Genomic DNA, 21487 nt, shown 5'->3' on the forward strand with positions numbered 1-21487 from the left:
TCACTAAATGATGCAAGTAAACAAGTAATTAAATTCCTTAAATAAAAAATAAACATTTTATGGGCTAAAACATTGCATTCCTTTAGCTTACGCTTGATCATTTGTCACAAAGAATCCATCAGCAGCTAAAACCAAACTTACATCAACATATGAAAAACTCAGACTTATCAATATGTTGTAGACTGACCTGTTGATTATTTTTGGGATAAACCAATTAGAAAGCAAAAAATGCTAAACTATGCAATTTGTATCGATTTTGGTAGAACTTAATTGCAGACAAATATTTTTTTATAAAAACAACTCGGTGAAACCAAACTTACATACAAAAGTTACATATTTTTTGTACAGTTTTGGCTTAATTACTGCTCTTAATATGTTGTTTTTCAGCAATTAACCTTTTTTAGAGTCTGTATGCTTCAGTTATCAGTTAATCACTTACTAAATTACAATTATTTTAGTTATCGATTTATCACGTTTAATTGCCTCAGTCCTATGCTATCCTGTAAAAGAAGTTTAAAAGAAGCAGGACAGCAGGTGTTTTACCCGATGAAAGTCTTCCATAGCTGCTGTTGTCAATATTTTTTAGGATCTGAAAGCTAAATGTCTGTTTCTGTTTTTCCCCGTGTTGAACAGAGTCAGTTCCTGTTGTCACTACAAGCCATTTCCATCATGGTGCACTTTTACATGGGAACCAAAGGTCCAGAAAATGTAAGTTTACACACAGATAACTACTTCTGTTTGTGGTAAAAACTGCACAACCAGCAGGTAATTATAATGGGATCAAACTGAGCTGTGTTCCTCCTCAGCCTCAGGTTGAGGTGCTGTCAGAGGAAGAGGCAGAGGAGGAGGATGAAGAGGAGGACATCTTGTCTTTAGCAGAGGAGAAATATCGTCCAGCTGCTCTGGAGAAGATGATTGCGCTCATCGCTTTGCTTGTGGAGCAATCTCGGTCAGAGAGGTCCGACTGCCTTTTGCAGATACGATGGAGTGAATATTAATCTCTTCAAAATAAATAAATCAAAAATAAATCACGTCTCTCTCTCCTTTGTCCATCCAGACATCTGACTCTTTCCCAGAGCGACATGGCGGCTCTAACCGGAGGAAAAGGCTTCCCCTTCCTGTTCCAGCACATCAGAGACGGCATCAACATCAGACAGACCTGCAACCTCATCTTCAGCCTCTGTCGCTATAACAACCGCCTGGCTGAACACGTAGGTTTTTGTTGTTTAGGTCACCTGTGTGGTAGCAGTTTCTTTTAATCAGCAATAGATAATTTTTAAAAATGGAGTAATGGTTGTTTTTCTTCTTAGATTGTGTCGATGCTCTTCACCTCCATTGCCAAGCTCACTCCTGAGGTAACAACTGTAGATGAGGAACATCCTCTTGTTTAAAGGGGCAGTATTATGTAAAATTGACCTTTTTCATCATGTTATAATGTTATTCCCTCAACAACAACACACTTGGAGTGTTGATTTGATTCTTTCATGCATGTTTGAGAAATCCTTTAATCGCCATGGCAACCATTCAGCCTCGCAAAGCCTGGTTGGACCTGGCTCCTCTTCAGAGCTGCATTTTCCAAGTTTCTGAGCTTTTGCCTCACAGAGAAATCCTTTCCTACTCAGGACCTTCAGACTAGCCAGCAGCAATTAGCATGCAGCTGGTGGAACTGTGCAACTACTGAGCTCGTTGTAGAGATATTTCTCAGTGAAATGGTGGCAAAAACTTTGTTAAAGGGTCAATAGAGGAGCCATGTTGCGATGACTTCCTAAAGTTTCATAAAGAACAGGAGTTTTTAAAGAGACAGAAACCCCGTTTAAAGGCGTTAAACACAAAATCTAATTTCTTTTAAATCATATGCTATGCAAGAGCATTTTTATAACAACTGAAGGCAACGTAGTTACTTGATTGTGCTGTAAAGTATTACTATGTTCCTGAAAAATATGTACTACCCCTTTAAAATAATTTAAACATGCTCAAAGAGTTTTGACTATGTCTCCTTGTATAAAATGTTTTCCTCTTTCCCATCAGGCTGCCAATCCTTTCTTCAAGCTGCTAACGATGTTGATGGAGTTCGCAGGCGGACCTCCGGGGATGCCCTCCTTCGCCTCCTACATCCTCCAAAGGATCTGGGAGGTAAGTAGAGCCAATCGATCTGATCAATCAAATTACTCAGTATTGTATTATTAAAATTACTGTAACATGACACGCTGCCTCAGCGCCTGCTTGTGCACATCTGAATTTTTGTAACTCAGTGCAGATTGCCTGCGTCATCGTTCACACAAACTGGATGACTGGGAAGATGCTCTTCCAGAGCAGCTCCCCCTTCACTGGCATTTATATAAACCTTCCGAAGGCTCATTTTATGATAATACGTCTCCAAGACACCTGTCAACTTTAAACGCCATACCACTGTCTTGTCTCGCATACGCTCAACACAAACTTTGAAAAGTGCGACTAACCCTAGCTTTAATGTTTCAACCCTGTGCTTCCTAACAGGTAATCGAGTACAACCCTTCCCAGTGTCTGGACTGGCTGGCCGTCCAGACTCCCAGGAACAAACTGGCTCACAGCTGGGTGCTGCAGAACATGGAGAACTGGGTGGAACGTTTCCTTCTGGCGCACAACTACCCCCGAGTCCGCACATGTGAGAAACCCTCCGTGATAACCCAACTAATAAACATTAAAGTTATTAAAACTATAGAGGCAGCCACCATTTTGCTCCCATTTATTTTCAGATAAATTAATCTTAGTTATTTAAAGGTGACCTATCATGTTTCCTTGAACATGTTAGAATAGGTCCATGGGCTACACAAAACATGTTGAATAATTTTTTTCAAAATCGTTCTTAGATAATGAGATTTTATTCTGATCAGTTCTGATTATTTTGATGTTCTTCCAGAATGAGCTGTTTTTGATAAGTCAATAACAAAACACTAGACTTTTCCAGCAGCCATTAGACAGCAGTAAAACCAGCTGACCAAACGTGCTGGAACTCAGCTGGGGTTGCTAGGTAACGGCAGAGTGCCCATCAATTGGGACTCAACATTCAGAAGGTTTTTCAAAAGGCTCATTTTCCACATATTCCACATGGGCTGTTTTCAGAAGCAGTTTAAACTCCAATTGAAGTGTAAAAATGTTCAAAAAGTGAATTTTGCATAATAATTCCCCTTTAAAAAGCAATAAAACACAATAAATCCCAAAGAATTGCTGAAGTTGTTTTTGTATTTAAATAATTTACAGTCTTAACTGTCTTCCTTGCAGCTGCCGCGTACCTCCTGGTCTCCCTCATCCCCAGTAACTCCTTCCGCCAGATGTTCCGCTCCACCCGCTCCCTTCACCTGCCCACCCGCGAGCTGCCGCTGTCTCCTGACACCACCGTGGTGCTGCATCAGGTCTACAACCTGCTGCTGGGGCTGCTGGGCCGGGCCAAGCTGTACGTGGACGCCAGCGTTCACGGGACCACCAAGCTGGTGCAATATTTCAGCTTCATGACTTACTGCCTCATCTCCAAGACGGAGAAACTCATGTTCTCCGGCTACTTCATGGACCTGTGGAACCTCTTCCAGGTACTTTATCATTTAGCTACTCATCCAGTTTTCAAATCTTAGTTAAATTTGAAAATAAAATATTGTTAAAAACAGCTCAGATATGTAAATGTTAACTGTATGACAGGGTGTGTGTGTGTGCGCGCCAGTGATTAAGTCTGTATGTGTGTGTTTGTGTACTTTGATTAGAAAGCACATGTAGTGTTATATTTTTAGTTTTATTTTATTATTGTTTACCCATTTTTGTAACCTTTCAAAGGACTGCAGATGCTAATTAGTTTATGCTATAATCTGATGCAGTTCATCAAATGTTGATATTTATGTTTGAGCTGTACATTTCTAAATAAAATTTATCACTGATTACATGAATTGATTATTCATGTAATCGTCAACAATTTTAGTAAGCGTTTAATTATTACCTGGAGTATATTACGCAGACTAAAAAAAGGCAATTTCCTCAAATAACATATTAAGAGGAGTAATTAAGCCAAAACTGAACAAAGAAAAACAACAAAAAGACGGAAAAAAAACTCTCTGTAAATATGTTATACCCAGAACTCAAGTTGCACCTTTTTGCTATAATATTATTAATCGGTTAATCTAAAAAATAATCAACAGATCAACTCTTCACTGTGTTAAGTCGACCAGAAAGCGCTGAACTTTTCACATGTTGTTAGAAATATGTTTTAGCTGCAGATGCATCCTTTGCTTCTAATGGAATGCTGTTACTGCATTTTAGAAAATAAAATATTTATTTTCTTATTCAAGAGAAATTTAATTTGGTCTTTATTTGAATATTTTAATGTTTTTTGTGTTAGATAAAAAATCTGTAGAATGGGCCGTTTTTTGAATTTCTATTAATCAGTTATTAAAATAATAGTTAGTTGCAGCCCTAGTTAATAAACTTGTGCTGTAACCGGTTTTGGTCTCATGTGTTGTTTTTCTTTTACTCTTTTTGCTTTTCCAGCCGAAGCTGTCGGAGCCGGCCATCGCCACTAACCACAACAAGCAGGCGCTGCTGTCCTTCTGGTACAACGTGTGTGTGGATTGTCCTGAGAACGTCAGGCTGGTGGTGCAGAACCCCGTGGTGACCAAGAACATCGCCTTCAACTACATTTTGGCCGATCACGACGACCAGGAGGTGGTGCTGTTCAACCGAGGCATGCTGCCCGCCTACTACGGCATCCTGCGGATGTGCTGCGAGCAATCGCCCACCTTCACCCGCCAGCTGGCGTCGCACCAGAACATCCAGTGGGCCTTCAAGAACCTGACGCCACACGCCAGCCAGTATCCAGGGGTGAGGAGACAGAGGAACCGTTAATAACTCAAATAACTTGGAGTTCAGTTTTTATAGATTTGACTTTCTGGAACTGATTTTAGTTCTGATGTGACCAGCAGGGCAACTCTGTGTGGTTCTTTCTTCAAAATAAATTGTTTCAGAGTCCTGCTAATGATAATAATTTGATGCTGATCTGTTAAAAATTATCTGTAAAATCGATACAAAAAGTAACTTTACAAGAAACTCGGCATTCCTCATTTTAACTACTTTTTCATGGAGGACTTCTCAAAAAGTTAATACTCCCAATATTATGACTTTATTCTGGTAATAATATGATTTTATTCTCATATTTTGACTTATTTTTGTAATTTTACAACTTTATTCTGGAACCACTATGACTTTATACTCATGTTATTTCGACTTTATTCTTATTATATTCCAACTTTGCAACTTTATTCTCGTAACATTACAACTTCTCATACTATTTCAACTTTAATCTCGAATTATCTCGACTTCAAACTTGTAATATTACTTTATTCTTCTCACATTACAACTTTAATCTTGTATTGTTTTGACTTTATTATTATTATTTATTGTATCACTACGACTACTTTTGTATTAATTTGACTTTAATCTTGTACTATTACAGCTATTTGCATATTATTACAATTTATTTTATTAGTCTAACTACTCTCAAGATATTCAGAATTTATTCTCATAATACTGATTTTATTGTCACATTATTTTGACTTTATTGTTGTTTCATATCTTTATCTCATTTTAATCATCTTGTAATATTATGACTTTATTAAAAAAAACAAAATTCTTTCTTAGACTTTTCTATGCTGCATTCACTGTTTGGAAAATGTAATTTTCTCGTCCACCGTTAAATTGCCTGTATATTTTTATACTTGCCTGTTGCTTTTCTTTGACTTTTCCTCCACCGTAATCACAGCTGAGATACTAGCAGACGATAACTTACCAAAACAATCGGGTTCATCGGATCATGTGAGAACTAATGCGATGATGGAAGCATGGAGGGAAAGCGGACCTGTGCTGATTGTTGTCGCCCCCTGCAGGCGGTGGAGGAGCTGTTCAACTTGATGCAGCTGTTTGTGGCTCAGCGCGTCGACATGAAGGAGGAGGAGTTGGATGACATCAAACAGTTTAAGAAAACCACCATCAGCTGCTACCTGCGATGCCTGGATGGACGCTCCTGCTGGACCACCCTCATCAGGTTTATGCACACACACACACATACACACACACACACACACACACAGAGCATCAGATGGAGGAAAACTCACCTTCTGAACCCATTTCCTGTGCGCTGCTCTCCCCCAGTGCCTTCAGAGTTCTGCTGGAGAACGACGAGGACCGACTCCTAGTTGTGTTCAACAGGGGGCTCATCCTCATGACTGAGGTAGGATCACCTCACTTTCCTGTTGACACTCGGCATGTTTTCATGGTATCACAGTGTTTTAGGGCTGCAACTAACAATCATTTAGTAATCAGTTATTCTGACAATCAGATTTTTTTTTTAAAATGGCACATTCTGCAAGTTTTTTATTTACCCTGCTGTACATGATTTTTAATGTCATACAATACTAACAAACATTAAAATATGCAAATAAATAAAATTTTAGTTGAGAAAATTAACATTTTATTGCATGAAATGCAGTAACATATTATTCCTTTAGTGAATGCTTGGTCTTTTGTAGCAAAGGATGCAGCAAAAAAAAAAACAACAACTTACTTCTAAGATCAACATGTGAAAAGCTCAGTCGCTTCTGCTTGACTTTTCATCAACACAGTGAAGAACCAATCTGATTTATAATTGCATTATAAAAAGTTTGTAATAGATTTTATTAAATTTTTTTACTTTGCAGACTTGGGTAGAATATATTTGTAGCAAAAGGGTTTTTAATGCTTTTTTTTTTTTTGCACAGTTTTGGCTTAATTACTGCTATGAGTGTTTTATACTCTCAGCTAATGGCCTTTTTTTTTTTAGAGTCTATGTACTTTAGTTAATTATTAATTGACTACTAAATTAGTTGACTGTTATTTCAATAATCGATTAATCATGATTAATCCGATTAATCATTAGTGTTTACCCCAAAATTAGTAAGTCTTAATCTAAAGCAACAGTTAATGTTAATTGTTTTGAACTATAGAGGATTTTTCAGAGTTTTGTTATTTTCTCCTCGTGTGTCCCTTCAGTCCTTCAACACGCTGCACATGATGTACCACGAGGCCACGGCGTGCCACGTCACTGGAGACTTGGTGGAGCTGCTCTCCATCTTTCTGTCCGTCCTCAAATCCACCCGGCCATACCTGCAGCGCAAAGGTCAGACCACCTCTCCTCTGGACGTGGGTTTAAACAAAAAAGGTGAAACTAGAGAGAGGCGGTTGAAAAACGTGGACCTACGTTTGTGCACCCAAAAACGCAGAAAGGTTAGACGCACCAGTGCAATCACATTAGGATAGAATAGAAATTATTGTCTCACAAAGGGGAAATTCAGGTGGACCATGAAGGTGCAGCATCAAGTATAAAGGTTCACACAAGAGTTTTAAAAATAGCTTAGAAAAGAAGATTTTCAAGTAATAAAATGGACACAATAATTCAAGACCTCATTCTCAAAGATCTCATGAATATTTAGCACTGCATCTGCAAGACATGACAAATATACAAAATAAACAGAATAACAGAAACAACAAATAAAATGGATACTGAAGTCTGTGAATAAAATTGTCCATCAAAAAAAGAGTCGCTAAACTGGAGCTTTTTCTTGTCCTGTTTTTGGTAGAAGGAGAAATGCAAGAAAAAAACGATACATAATGCAAATGGAAATTATCAAGCTCATTGCAATTTATCATGCAATTAAATCATTGCTTATTGCGACAGGACTAGATAATATCAATATACTGTACAAGATTAACAGAAAATACTGTACAGTTATTACAAATAGAAATATCAGAGTTGTGAGCCAGAATGTACATTGAATGTTTAAAAAGACTATTTACTATACAGAATGTCAGTGCAGAAAAACAGAAGTTTAATAACAGACGAAATGTTATTAAAAATGAGTAAGAACGGGCGTGCCATGGTGGCGTAGTGGTTAGCGCGACCCATATTTGGAGGCCTTGAGTCCTTGACGCGGCCGTCGCGGGTTCGACTCCCGGACCCGACGATATTTGCTGCATGTCTTCCCCCCTCTCTTTCCCCGTTTCCTGTCAGCCTACTGTCATATAAGGGACACTGTAGCCCACAAAAGACCCCTAGAGGGGTGAAAAAAAAAGAGTAAGAACAGAGTAGGTGATTGATTGAGCAAATGCCAGCATGGATGTCCACAATCTGACATTCATACTAGATTCCTGCTCTCCCACCTTCAGTAGAAGATCTTGGTGTAAAACACGGTAAAAGTTGCCTCAGAATATTCTCCAGTCATGTTTTCTCCTTCATGCAGTTTTTATCAGGTATCTGCAGTCGACCCGCTGATAAATGTTTCTGAGATATTCAATGTTCACAGCCGATTTCTCTCTCTTCTCCTCAGATGTGAAGCAGGCTCTGATCCAGTGGCAGGAGAGGATCGACTTTGCACACAAGCTGCTGACTCTGCTCAACTCGTACAGCCCACCTGAGCTGCGGAACGCCTGCCTGGGTAAATTCACCTCATCTTTAAAATGGAGTCAGGAGCCGTTCTTTCTGACTGTGGAGAGGTTTTTGTAATTTCATGTGTTGCTGTGTTTGTTTCAGATGTGCTGAAGGAGCTGGTGCTGCTGAGTCCACATGACTTCCTGCACACCCTGGTGCCGTTCCTGCAGCACAACCACTGCACCTACCACCACAGCAACATCCCCAGTGAGCAACTTTGCCCCCCCAACACCCATTAGTTGTTTGCTTTTAGTTCATGATAAGCCAATAATAATGAACTTCTACTCCTGTTTAGTGTCGTTCGGGCCCTACCTGCCCTGCAGGGAGAACATCAAGCTGATGGGGGCCAAAAACAACATCCGCCCTCCCAGACCGGAGCTCAACATGTGTCTGCTGCCCTCATTGGTGGAGAGCAGCAAGGTACCTCCATTTTTGTTCTCATTCAAATTTAGTACAGTACTGTAGGCCTGTCGCAATAAATTAAAACAAAGTCAATAATTTCCGTTTGCATAATTTGTCGTTTTTCTTTCTGTCTACCAAAAACTGGATGACAAAAGTCTTCAGCCTGATGCTTTTGGTCTCAGCCAGCTTCATTGTTTTGGAATCCTAATTTTGTTTATAGAAACTTCATAATTAGTTTTATTTGTTGTTTCTGTTGTTCTGTTTATTTTATATTGGCTATTTAAAATGTCTTCCAGTTCCTGTGGTAAATGTTGGAATTTAAAGTTTGTTTTTTGAGAAAATGCTCTTGCATTATTATGACAATACGTTATATTACTTGAAATTGGTCTGAAAAATACCCCCAATGTTATCATTTATCGCAATAACCTCTGGGACATTCTATCATCCAGTAAAATTTGTTATTGTGACAGGCCTACAGTTCTGTTTTTTATATATATTGTTTATTTATTTACACATTTATTTAACCTTTTAAGAGGAGAGGTTATCGCAGGTTATAGCAACAAATGCTAATTTCCAGGACGGGTTGATGTAAACGAGTATGATTTAATTTTAATTAAGAGGGGAAAAAAAAGTAAATTTAATTAATTGGTGAAAAGCTAAAGTAACAACTAATTACATACATGTGTGATAATTCATTATTTATTATTACTATGACTTTATTTATGGGTTTTTAAAAATAAACAAAAAAAAGACCTGCTGACCCCTGGGCATCAGGAAACCTCCCCATCCTCCCGATGGCGCCTGGTCCGACCTGTTCAGGATGTCGGTGTTAATCTGTGCGTCTCCTTCAGGGTAAAGACGAGGTCTACGACCGGATGCTGCTGGATTACTTCTTGTCTTACCATCAGTTCATTCACCTCCTGTGTCGCGTCGCCATCAACTGCGAGAAGTTCACCGACACGCTCGTCAAACTAAGTAATCAGTAACAGCAGCAATGCTGGCAGAAATACTCCTGGATTTGTCTTAACCCCGTTCTCTCTCCCCCTCAGGCGTCCTGATAGCGTACGAAGGACTTCCTCTTCATCTTGCACTCTTCCCCAAACTGTGGACAGAGCTCTGCCAGTCACAGGTACTCTGAACAGCTCTCATTTATCATTTATCGCCTTAGAAAATGTTGATAGAAATGGTAAAATTCTAATAAATTGGCTGAACAGATTAAAATTGGGTTGTTTTTACATTTGACCAAGTAAAATAAGCTTTACATTTCACCAAGTTTTTGAAAGTGTTGGTGTATTTATGTGTGCCATGCTGGTGCAAAGTTATCAAATAAGTTTGTGATTCAGTGCATTTATGTCTGTGTTAAAAAAAAGAAGAAACATTTTAAGACAATTCAGCACTGATTTTTCTGTATTGGATTGGTATCAGTATCGGTATAGTTACCTTTCAGATATCTGTATCGGTATCAAAAGTTTAAAAAAGTGGATCAGTGAGATTTAACTAAAAGTTTTATTTGAGGAAGGATATGAAGCAGGTATTTGTCAAAGGTCAATAAAACAATTATAAAATGTGCAAAAAGAAAATGACAGTTTCAAAAATCCGAATAATCAGTGGAAAAAAGTTTTTAAAAAAAGAAACGTTTTAAGTCAATTCAGCACAGTTTTTCAGTATCGGATCGGTATCGGCTGATTCAAAACCTCAGATATCAGCAGAGGTGAAAAAGGTGGATCGGTGCGTCTCTTGTTTTACTCTAAAATAAATATTTGGGTGGAATTATTGCTAACTTGAGTTGTTTTTAGTTGGGGTTTTTTCCAACTTGTGTTTGTTGTGAAGTTGGTCTAAGGGCTGGACAATAAATCAATAACAATATATATCTCGATAGATATGTGATTATTATCAATACATCTGATAGAAAATTCAACATCTAGAATATTCACTGAACTCTGATCCCGAACCGCACAGCATTCTGGGAAATGTAGGCAGAGGAAAGACTTTAAGCAAATTTGGTGGAATCAACTAACTCTCTCACTCTTTGGTTACCTAGCAACAACGTGTTTGGTAGCAGGAACAGCTTAAGGTTAAAAATAATAATAAAAACAACAATATGGAGTAAAAATCGACCAGTTTGGCAGTATAATTCAGATATTTAAAATAAAAAATGTATCAATAATTATCAATCAACTGATATGAAACGCTTTTATCGTGCTTTGTCCAGACAGTAAAGAATGAATTAATCTTTCTGTTTATTTTCAGTCCGTTTTGGCTAAAACCTGTGTGAAGCTGCTGTGTGACGACCCAGCCTTCAGCGAATACATCAAATGCATCCTGATGGACGAGAGGACGTTCCTCAACAACAACATGGTCTACTCCTTCCTCACCTGCTTCCTGCCCAAGGTACCGGCCGGCAGCAGGCGTTTCCATGACGACAGTGGTGGCGCTGCTGGGAATCTGGACGTTCTGACATGATAATCCGTGTGTGTGTGTGTGTGTATAGCTCCAGGTTCTGTCCGGGCCCAGCTGCTCCAACCTGATCAGTGTTTTAGTGACCAACCTGCTGACGGAGCAGAGCAACCTGCAGCCGGAGCTGGCGCTTCACCGCGTGGAGCTGAACAAGACCAGCAGCCTGCTCAACGCTGTAGGAACACACACACACGCACACACACACACAGAGCTGGAGGGAAGACGTGACGTCAAGGTCACTGAACGACCTTGAGATGTCTAGATTCTGACCTCAGTGTTTAACTGGGTGGATGATAAAAACACAGGAAGAGGAAGGAGAGAAACGTTTCTTCTGTTCATTAATTAGTTACTTCACTTCCTTCCTTCCTTCCTTCCTTCCTTCCTTCCTTCCTTCCTTCCTTCCTTCCTTCCTTCCCACTCAACTTTTAATTACTTCCTACTTCCTTCCCCCTCTAATTCCTTCCTTCCTTTTCTCACTCATTTCACTTCCTTAGTTAATTTCGTACTTCCTTCCTTTCCTGCCTCCTTACTCACTTACTTTACTTCACTCACTTCCCTACTTCCTCTCCTCCCTAATTACTTCCTTATTTCCTTCCCCCTTAATATCTCCCTTTCATCTTTCCTTCCTTCAGTCTTTATTTTTTCCTATCTTCCTTCCTTCCTTTTTATCTCTCACTACACTTACTTTCTTCTTTCCTTCCTTTTTTGATTCCCTACCCGCTTCCTCAGTCACTTCACTTTTTCTTACTTGTTTCCTTCCTTCCTTACTTGCTTCCTCACTCACTCCACTTCCTTACTTCCTCCTTCCCTTCTGACTTTTTGTCCTTAAATCCTCCTAATCTTCTTCTTCTCTGGTATTTCAGGATTTGAGGTCGTTGGTTTTGCTGCTCTCCATCCAGCCGCCCCCGAGCATCGATGCCGCCCTGTGCCCCGCCCTGCAGGAGCTGCTGGGTCGCTGCCGCCTCTGTCTGCAGCAGCGCAGCTCTCTGGAGCTGGAGGCCAAGGACCTCAAGTCCAAAGGTACAGAACCTTCGTTTCGGCCCGACCTGATTCGGACCGGTTCTGGTCGTTAACCTGTTTCCTGTTTTCAGCCGAGGACGAAGGAGCGACGCCGGTGAAGCGCCGCAGGGTGAGCAGCGACGACGACAGAGCTGCGGACGCAGCCGCTCCGCTCTGCATGGCGTCTTCCTCCACTTCCTCGGCGCTCCCCGTCTGCGGCGACCCGAAGCCCGACCAGCAGGAGGCGCTGACGCCCGCCAGCACCTCCGACACGGAGACGCGCGACTCGTCGTCCCTCATCGACCCCGGCACCGAGCAGGACCCTCCGTCTCCGGAACCGACGCCAGCCACTTCCAGGAACATGGACTCCGCTCTGAAGGAGGAGAAGATGGAGGTGTCATCTTCGTCATCCTCCTCGTTCTCCTCCTCCTCTTCCTCCTCGCTGCTGCAGGACGCAGGTGACGGGTTCGTCCAGGTGGAGGAGCCCGAAGCGCCGCAGCCGGGTGGCACCGGCGAAGAGCAGGAAGAGGAGCGGCGAAGAACCGAGCTGCAGCCGCTGACTGCCGCCGACGGGGAGGCGAAGGACTCTGCGGCGGCGGCGGCTAACGTTAGCGGTTCTGCTGCGACGCTCCCGGAGGACGCCACCTCGCCGTCTGCCATTGGGTTGGCCGGGGACGGATCCGAAGGCGCAGGCACCTCCCAGGTCATCCTGAGCGGCGGCGCCCCCCCACCCGACATGCTGGACATGCTGCACAGGACGGTGGAGGCCACCATCACCATAGTTACCAAACTGTCCGTCAAAGCGACGCCTTCCTCGTGATGTCATCAACCCGAAGCCACCCGGAGTCCTCCGACTCCTGCATCGCTTTCTTCTTCTTCTTCTTCTGCTGTTTCATTGCCTTCTGTAGGATGACAAAATGGACGCCACACGCAGAACGTAACGCGTTGTACAAGCTGCAGCACATTTTCTTCAAAGGGCAAACAACAAAAACAACAAAAGGTTTAGTTTTTGTGCGTGTTTTATACTGAATCGAATTTGTTTTGGAAAGTGATTTTATTTTAGGTTTGCTGTAACGGGGAAAGGTTTACACAACTTTTGTCTCCTCTGTATGTAATTTAATTTTATTGCATTTTTACTGTGTATAAAAATGGTCGTCCTCTGTGCCAGTTTTGTACTTTATGAATGAGGCAAAAGGAAAGTTGCCTTGACTTTTTTCTGTGGTTTAAATATCCAGAAATTAAGTTTACCTGTAAATTAAGAGAACCACAAGAAACTTGATTCTGTAAAGAATCCATTCTAGTTATTGCCTGAAGGTGCATATGAAAAACTTATCAAAGTATATATAGATATCTTTATATATATATATCTATATATCTATATATATATAAATATATGAAAGCGGTGCTTTATTTGACTGTGGTGGAAATAAAGCCCCCATGTTGGACCAGCTGGAGCTTTTATTTTCTTTTACTGAAGTACATTCCACAAGCTGTTTATTTTGCTTCTTCTGCTGTGTTCTGATCTTCTCTGATTTTATTTTATTAGAGAATAAATTAATAAAAACTGTTTTAATATGAAGAATTATGAGCTGATATTCATCTGGACTTTTTTTTTTTCACTGTAAAAATTCAGACTGAACCGTTTGATGGTAATGGTTCAAAATGTTTTTATTACTGCAGCTGCATTTTAGCTTCATGTCTGACCGCGTTTTAGAGCCGTTGTAGATTGAAAAAAACATTTGACAAAAAAAATTATTTTTTAAAATAAATAATACAAATTTATTAATAAATAAATAAATTTGTTAATATTAATAAATTATTAATTGTTTATTAATATTAATAAATTTGTAGGATAAAAACAAGGAAACTTCTGAGCTCAAAATGTCGAATATTTGTCGGGGGAGAAACTCAAATTTTCTAAAACTGTCAAAAAATTTAGATTTTCAAAATTAATCCCAGAATTTGAATTTTTTCTTGCAAGTTTTCCAACTTCAAACTTAGAAATTTCCATGGTTTTTTTTTTTTGTTTTTATTTCTGAGATTAATCTCACTACTTTTGAATCGCAGAAATTTTTGGTGCAAATGTAATTTTAAAAAAATATTTTTCTACTTTAATATGCCGTCGTACCTATTTCTTCTTTTGAGCACATTTCATTGTTTTAATGTTTGTGCAGGAATCACCATTTTAATTCCTGCACAACATTTTGAGAGTCCCTTTATTTTTTTATATTTGATTATAAATATTGACCAACATCAAACTCATAAATAAGGTGATCACCATCAGGCATCTTATATTCCTCAAGCAAAATGGGCCCAAAAATGGATTTAACTCCGACTGAAAGGTTAAAAAACTAACCTGGTCTTCTGCTCACAGAAGCGTGAAATGTTTGCTGTATTTAGTCAACAGGTTGTCAAACTTGGGGAAGGAAGATGCAAATGAACGTTTAAGAATCATGAAGCTAACAAACATTTTTTCTACATGGAGGAAACGGCAGCACTGGGAGATCAGAGGTGAGTCGGGCCGAAACATCAAGACTGGGCCAAAAACCAGATGAAGATATATAAATTTTTAATAAGTAGATTCGTAAAAGGCAACAACTAACATTTTTTACTAAATTGATTTGGATGAAAAACTTTGCCGCATTCTTGAAGGTTTTATTTAACCACTTGTCTTTTTTTATACAATATTAGAAATACATTAAAAGATGCCAATAATAAATAATCAAATTCCTTTTTAAATAAGAAAATAAACATTTTATTTCCTAAAATACAATAGCTTAGCATTCCTTCAGTAAACACTTCATTATTTGCACCTAAAAAGAAAAAAAAACTTCCAACATCATGAGAAAAGCTCTGCTCTTTTTGTTTGATTTAATCTTTACAAAACTAAAAATATTAGTTTAGTGGTCACATTTTTGCAACAAGGTTACTGTAGGTTTTTCTATAAATCTGCAGCTGTTAACAAGCATAAAACCAGAACTCGTGACTCAGACAGTTCTCAGGAATACTTTAATTTATTTGTTCATATTTTACACAACAACAAAAACACCAGCCCAGAAGAGGGACGGATAAAATATCAGTCGGCTTCTGCAGCAGGTAAAATTTGCATCAACATTTTGAAAGATCAGTGGAGGCATTGACAATGAAAGTGAAGTTATAAAGTAAGAAATAATCACAATTTAGCATTAAAATGACTTAAATTACAGTTTATGGTTCCCTAGTTTAAATTAATTGAAAAAAATGTCAAAACATCTACAAACATCTGTTTCCAACATTAGTTTTCTATTCTTTAGCATAAATCCATACACGAACCTGATCCTTTGTAAAAGTCTTAGAAAGCTATAAAATGTGATTTACTGAATTTATTGACACCATAGAATAATGTGACAACGATCTCAAAACTGAAGCAGTAAACTTTATAAAAAATATTACATTTCTTTCTGTCTCCAAACATGAGTAAATATAAATGAGTAAATATCCTCGTTTGAATCAAAGCTCAGAACTTTTATCTCCATTTTAAAGACAGACTGAGACCAAAGTTGAACTTCTATAAATATAAGATGATTTTTTTATACCAATACAATCATGTACCAATCTAAGCTTTTATATTTTTATAATTACTACATGATAGTAATAATTCTCTCTCAAGTCAGAGGTATAAAAACAAAATAAAAAGTAAAAAAACATGAATAAAAACTTCTTAAACAACAGGGTAACGGAGCATCATCAAACATCAAGCAGGTTCAAACATGTCAAGAATCCAACAAGCCCTCTGACATTAATAAATTAATGAAAGGGGCTCAAAAATATACTGTTTTATTTCCTACTATATACTATTCTTTCCAGTGGTAAATTAGACAATATCTGCTTTGACCACTAGGTGGCACTAGGGCTCTTTTCCCCTGATGAAAAGGTTTCACAGAGTTTTACTGAAATTATGCTTCTCATAGTTTAAAGCTAATAGAAACAATTTAGGATCCAGTGAAATTTGCTTTAACAGATTTTTTTCAGTATCTATCACCTCCTTCCAAAATGTATTGATTTTAATCAATCAATTTTATTTCAGCAACAAGGCAGTTCAAAGTTCCCTACATAATAAAAAATACAAAAATATAATACAAACTCACAGAACAGTCAGTCTTATAGCCTTTATAAAAGACTCCAAGACACAAAACAGTATAACATTCTCATCGTGTAACAGCAGATTATTGATTAATATTTTATCAATTATGTTTGAAAATCAACTCTAAAACAGGAGGGTTTTTAGTCTGGATTTAAAGGAGCTCAGTGTTTCGGCTGTTTTTTGGTTTTCTGGACGTTTGTTCCAGATTTGTGGCGCATAGAAGCTGAGTGCTGCTTCTCTATGTTTGGTTCAGGTTCTGGGAATGCAGAATAGAACCAGAAACAGGAGGGTTGCTATGACAACAACAGATCTTTAATGTATTGTGGTGCTAAATAGTTCAGTGATTTATAAACTAACAGCAGAATTTTAAAGTCTTTTCTCTCAGTGTAGGGACTTTAGAACTGGGTGATGTGATCTAACTTCCTGGTTTTAGTCAGAACTCCAGCAGCAGCTGAAGGATTGATTTGTTAGACAAACATATGAAGATGCTGCTGCAGTAATAAATGTGACTAAAGATAAACGCATGGAAGACTTTCTCTAGATCTCATGGAGACATTAATCCTCTAATCCTGGAAATGTTCTTCAGGTGACAGAAGGCCGACTTTGTCTCTAATCCCACATGAAGTGTATTAAAGTACCTGTAGAATTACACTTCATGCAAAGATGTTCGTAACAAAAACATTAATTAGCCATTTAAATGGTAGTTTTCTAAGACGGCTATTTATGGACATTGTGTGGGTTTTAGTGCAGGCTCTGTCCCAAACCTGTTCGCTGATGATGATTGATCCACGTTCCAGTTCATTGGCTTATTATGTGAATTATCTGGTTAGAAATTAGCACATTATAAAAGCCTGGAATGATGCCATATCCTGATTTGTTCCTAATCATTGTTGTTTCAACAATGATTGTAAGGGAGGCTTGTAGAGATTCCTGTGATTTGCTTTGATAACATTTCTAATAAAACACTTTCATTAAGTAGATTTGTACAAACATTAATCTAGAAATGGGATCCCATTCATGTTGGCAAATCTTCACTCTGAAATTTAACTAGAGACAAACTCTGATGTGCTTGAAGGATATTTTAAAGTCACAGAGGTGAAATAAATAAAATAGTCTAAGATTATTATTCTGGTGCATAAAGGTGGTACTGAGTCCAAGATCCTCCAGGCTTGGTTTGATGAACCGTCATCATCAGGCAATCGTCTCAGCAAAGATAGATTTGTCCACCAATCAATAATTTATTCACAACTGTAACACAAACAAATGATTAGCTTCTCTTTTAAATGCTTGAATTGATCATATATTTCATTTAAACATTTCAAACATGACACTTACGTCTGCCCAAATTTCCATGGAATTTCTCCGTCCTCTGTTTGGTTTGATTTTCCTGAAATGCAACAAAACAGCTCAGTTGAAAATAAAGTTTTTTTAATTTTGTTGTTTATTTGATATGGACAATAAATAAAGAACATCTAATGCATCTAATAAAGATTTTCTGTTTACCCACTTACTCCTTTATTCACAATATTAGAAATCCATTAAAAAATATATGTATTTTTGTACAGTTTTGGTTACTGGTTTTTACAACGATGTATTAGGGCCATTTTAGATATACACAAAAGGAGGAGTACATTTCATCTAAAACTCAGTAATTTTGACACTAATCTCTTGAAAACCTGGAAAATTTCAGTTTGAAAAGTCTGATATTTTCAGCTTTTGAAACTGAAAGCAGTCTGAGGCTCACCTTGTAAATACATAAACAGTCAGTCCCACTAAAGTCAGGCCAACCAAAACCCCCAGAACGACGCCTGCAGTTTGGCCTGAGCTGAAGCCTGGAGGGTCTTTTCCCGTTTCCACTTCAAATCGAACATCGTCTCCCAACACCTTGGCCAGCTCCGCTCTCACCTCTTCAGACTCACTCTGCAGTTTCCTGGAAAATCAAACAGACAAGTTAAAGCTTTAAACGGGATCTATCATACAAAATTTACATCTTCCATGTTTTTCTAGTTTCTTTGGGTCTCTATTTCTTCTGCAAACAGCCCAACCACTCAAAGGTCCAGTTTTATGCTTCCTTGAACAAGCTATAGGTCTGTGGGCTATACAAGGCATGTTCATTTCTTCTTGTTTGATACATAAAACCATTCTCAGATATTGAGATTTCACCTGACCAGTTCAGCCTTTTTTGAGCTCATTAAGGAATGCACTGTTTTATGGCTATATCACGATTATGCAAATGAGCTGATTATGAGCTGAAATTATTATGCAAAGGTGAAGCACTGCACTGCCTCAACCTGCTCTTCTTTCATGTATGTCAACAGGTAATGTGTAAATTGAGTAAATATAAAAATGTTGAAATTACCAATAAAATTAAAACTTCTAGAAAATTCAAGTGGACAAATTGATTTTCTCTCATCATTCGGTTCATTCTGGCTGTTTCGGAGGAAAAAAGATTTTTTTGACAACCGTTCCTTCTTGTTTTGGATGCTGTGTGGTCGGACTAATTTTTGGCAATATTTTTCATACTTGTGCTATTTTGTTATGATGCGTAACCATAGCAACAGGGTGGTTTACAACAGGGAGCAGCTGATTAACATCGGAAAAGCTAAAATAAAACCACAGCTGAAGCCAGAAATCCTGTGGGAGTTGAAAAGAAGGCAGAGCAGGAGCAAAGAGGAGAGAGAGAAAGAGGAAGTTGGAGTTGAAGATGCCATCATACACCTGCTTCAACAAACCCACCGTCATCCGGACAGTGTCATCAGCTTCGTTGTTGCTAAGATACAGACACAAAACCCTAACGCATTTGTGGAAATATCTGGGGATGTTAATCAGGCCTCACTTTCTTCAACACTGGCAACGTTTCACCAGTTTGTCAGCTGCTCCACTGGGGAAAACAAGATTTTGGATTTGTTTTATGCTAATGTCAAGGTCAATGTCAATATGTCTCCAAACCAAGACCTCCTTTAGGGAAATCAGACCACAATTTTCTTTTTCTCTGCTCTGAATGCAAACCCCTGGTGAAGAGACGACCTGTTAGGAAATGGTCACATGAAGCAGAAGAGGCCCTCCAAGCTTGTTTTGAAGCAGCTGATTTAACTACTCTCTGCCAGCCACATGGAGATGACATCAGTGCCATGACTGAGTGTGTGACTACGAGGGATGCTCCGATCAGGTTTTTTGCTGCCAATTCCGATACCGATCACCCATGAGGCCGATCTTTGCCGATCACCTGGATTGGCTGTTAATTTTTCGTTTTAGGTATAAATACTGCTACGTGATCTGGCAATAAATTCACCTAATTTAGACATAAATTACAAAATATTTGCAGGCACAACACAGCAGCTATTCAGTCAAAAGGACAACTGAAAGACCTGCAATCAGTAAAATAATATTTAACAGAAGATCCTCAGTACCATAAATTATGCATATGTTGTACAGGGAAAAATATGATTGTGTTTCTATTTTTACTTTTGTTGTGCTTTGCATGCTTGGGGTTTGTTTTTTCTTTTTTCCCGTTAACAATCCAAACGCACTGGACTGAAGGTGCTTGTCTAGGGAGGCGCAGCGCACTAATTGGCCGCCGATACAGGTGTCAGCAGAGGCTGATTAAAGCCAAAATAAAAGAAGCCTGGATGGAAGGAGGCGGAGAGGGAAAACTACCTGTTTCTGTAGGCTACAGAAACCGACACGCTGCAGAGCGAGGGGAAGACGGAATCTGCACGTCAGGCGCAGAAGACCGGGAGCTGAATAAACGGCCCAGTACAGAGGATTAGGGCAGAGGAGAACCTCTGCCTGCGCCTGTAAGTAGCGCTCCATCTTGATCAGAGAGTAGCTATTAGCAGGAAGCACGTTTTTCCGGCGGAGTTTTGGTGCGGGGATGCTGGCGCTTTCCTGCTCTTTCTTTTAGCTGGATCGGGCGGAAGAGGGGCGTTGCACGCCGAAGAGTGGAGCGGTGCTGAAGCGTCGTGCAGTCAGCTGGGGATCGGCAACGGAGTGCGCTGCAGACGGATTACCTCCTCCAGAAGCAACCTAAGAAGCGGAGCCCAGCCCGTGGCCTCGGATTGGTGACTTTTATTAAGGACAATTACTGAGCCCTGGATTTTATTGAGGAAAAGAGGGCGGTTTTATTGTGTCACTGCGCTTGATTGCTTTGCTGTTTGGGTTTTTGACTTGTCTGCTCCCCCTTGTACCAAGGACAGAGTGTGGGGCCATATTGGCTGTTAACACATAAGTCAAATAAATCTTACAATACCTCCTATTCTATTCAGTCAGAGGCTTCTTCAAATTCACTGTAACACAGACCGCTACAGGATCCTGCCACCAGCCATCACCGTCTACCGTAACGCTTTGAAAAATCTGAATTAATGAGCTACAACATTTAATTTACCTTTGGGATCAATAAAGTATTGTTGAATTTGAATTTTGTATAGTCTATAGATGTATCCTATCCTGTTCAAGGAAGCATAATAAAACCTTTATAATCTAAGATTGGTGTTACATTGCATTCTTAGTTCACATTTACTATGTTCCAAAAAATCCCACATTTGAGTCAAAAATTAAACTCCTACTTTGCGACTTCCTGAGGTTTAACAACTTCATCGCCATCAAAAGCGACGAAGCTGACCAGAGTCTTGACCGATGCCCTCAGCGCTCGACTTTCTCCTCCACCAGAGTTCTGCACCTGGATTATGTTCACCGTCCAGCCCAGTGCTTTACCTAAAGCCCTGGGAGAAAACAAAACCGCGATATGACAACAGGAATGGATGAAATACATCAGAAAATAAACAGAACTTTATTCATGAACGTACTCCTCCAGCTCTGGAATCTTCTCCTTCACAATGTCAGCCGGCTTATTCAGAGAGATGGTCGTCACGTCGCTGCTGCCGTGAACCACAACCTGCGACAGGAAAGAAGGATCGAAAGTGATCCAGGACACGCTGTGTGATTCACACTGATGTATAACAATTACAAATAAACAGAATACAGACAGGATATGTAGCAGAAAAAGTAAATTCTTCTACCATAAATAA

General features: G+C 39.3%; 1 protein-coding gene and 1 long non-coding RNA gene across 6 annotated transcripts in view; both read left to right on the forward strand.

Moving 5' to 3' along the window:
- The window catches only part of usp34 (ubiquitin specific peptidase 34), a 66194-nt gene extending 52275 nt beyond the window's left edge, over nt 1-13919 (forward strand). For 3 of the 5 annotated variants that reach the window (XM_028017438.1, XM_028017442.1, XM_028017443.1), the window contains exons 59-78: nt 634-708; nt 807-958; nt 1058-1211; nt 1311-1355; nt 2029-2133; nt 2497-2644; nt 3262-3566; nt 4513-4842; nt 5904-6061; nt 6169-6247; nt 7045-7171; nt 8379-8486; nt 8582-8686; nt 8775-8899; nt 9733-9856; nt 9931-10010; nt 11132-11272; nt 11373-11513; nt 12202-12358; nt 12430-13919. In XM_028017438.1, the coding sequence (XP_027873239.1) occupies nt 634-708; nt 807-958; nt 1058-1211; nt 1311-1355; nt 2029-2133; nt 2497-2644; nt 3262-3566; nt 4513-4842; nt 5904-6061; nt 6169-6247; nt 7045-7171; nt 8379-8486; nt 8582-8686; nt 8775-8899; nt 9733-9856; nt 9931-10010; nt 11132-11272; nt 11373-11513; nt 12202-12358; nt 12430-13157 (3387 nt within the window). In that variant the 3' untranslated portion in view covers nt 13158-13919. The remainder of the gene's footprint in view (nt 1-633; nt 709-806; nt 959-1057; nt 1212-1310; nt 1356-2028; nt 2134-2496; nt 2645-3261; nt 3567-4512; nt 4843-5903; nt 6062-6168; nt 6248-7044; nt 7172-8378; nt 8487-8581; nt 8687-8774; nt 8900-9732; nt 9857-9930; nt 10011-11131; nt 11273-11372; nt 11514-12201; nt 12359-12429) is intronic. The other 2 variants (XM_028017441.1, XM_028017439.1) reach the window with 2 other exon arrangements.
- Nucleotides 13920-18396: 4477 nt separating this feature from the next.
- On the forward strand, nt 18397-20943 carry LOC114145324 (uncharacterized). Its single transcript, XR_003595660.1, has 2 exons — nt 18397-20257; nt 20365-20943. It is a non-coding gene; the product is annotated as an uncharacterized LOC114145324 (long non-coding RNA).
- Nucleotides 20944-21487: the final 544 nt, after the last annotated feature.

The sequence above is a fragment of the Xiphophorus couchianus genome, chromosome 5 (genome assembly GCF_001444195.1).
Source record: "Xiphophorus couchianus chromosome 5, X_couchianus-1.0, whole genome shotgun sequence".
NCBI classification, from domain to species: Eukaryota; Metazoa; Chordata; class Actinopteri; order Cyprinodontiformes; family Poeciliidae; genus Xiphophorus; species Xiphophorus couchianus.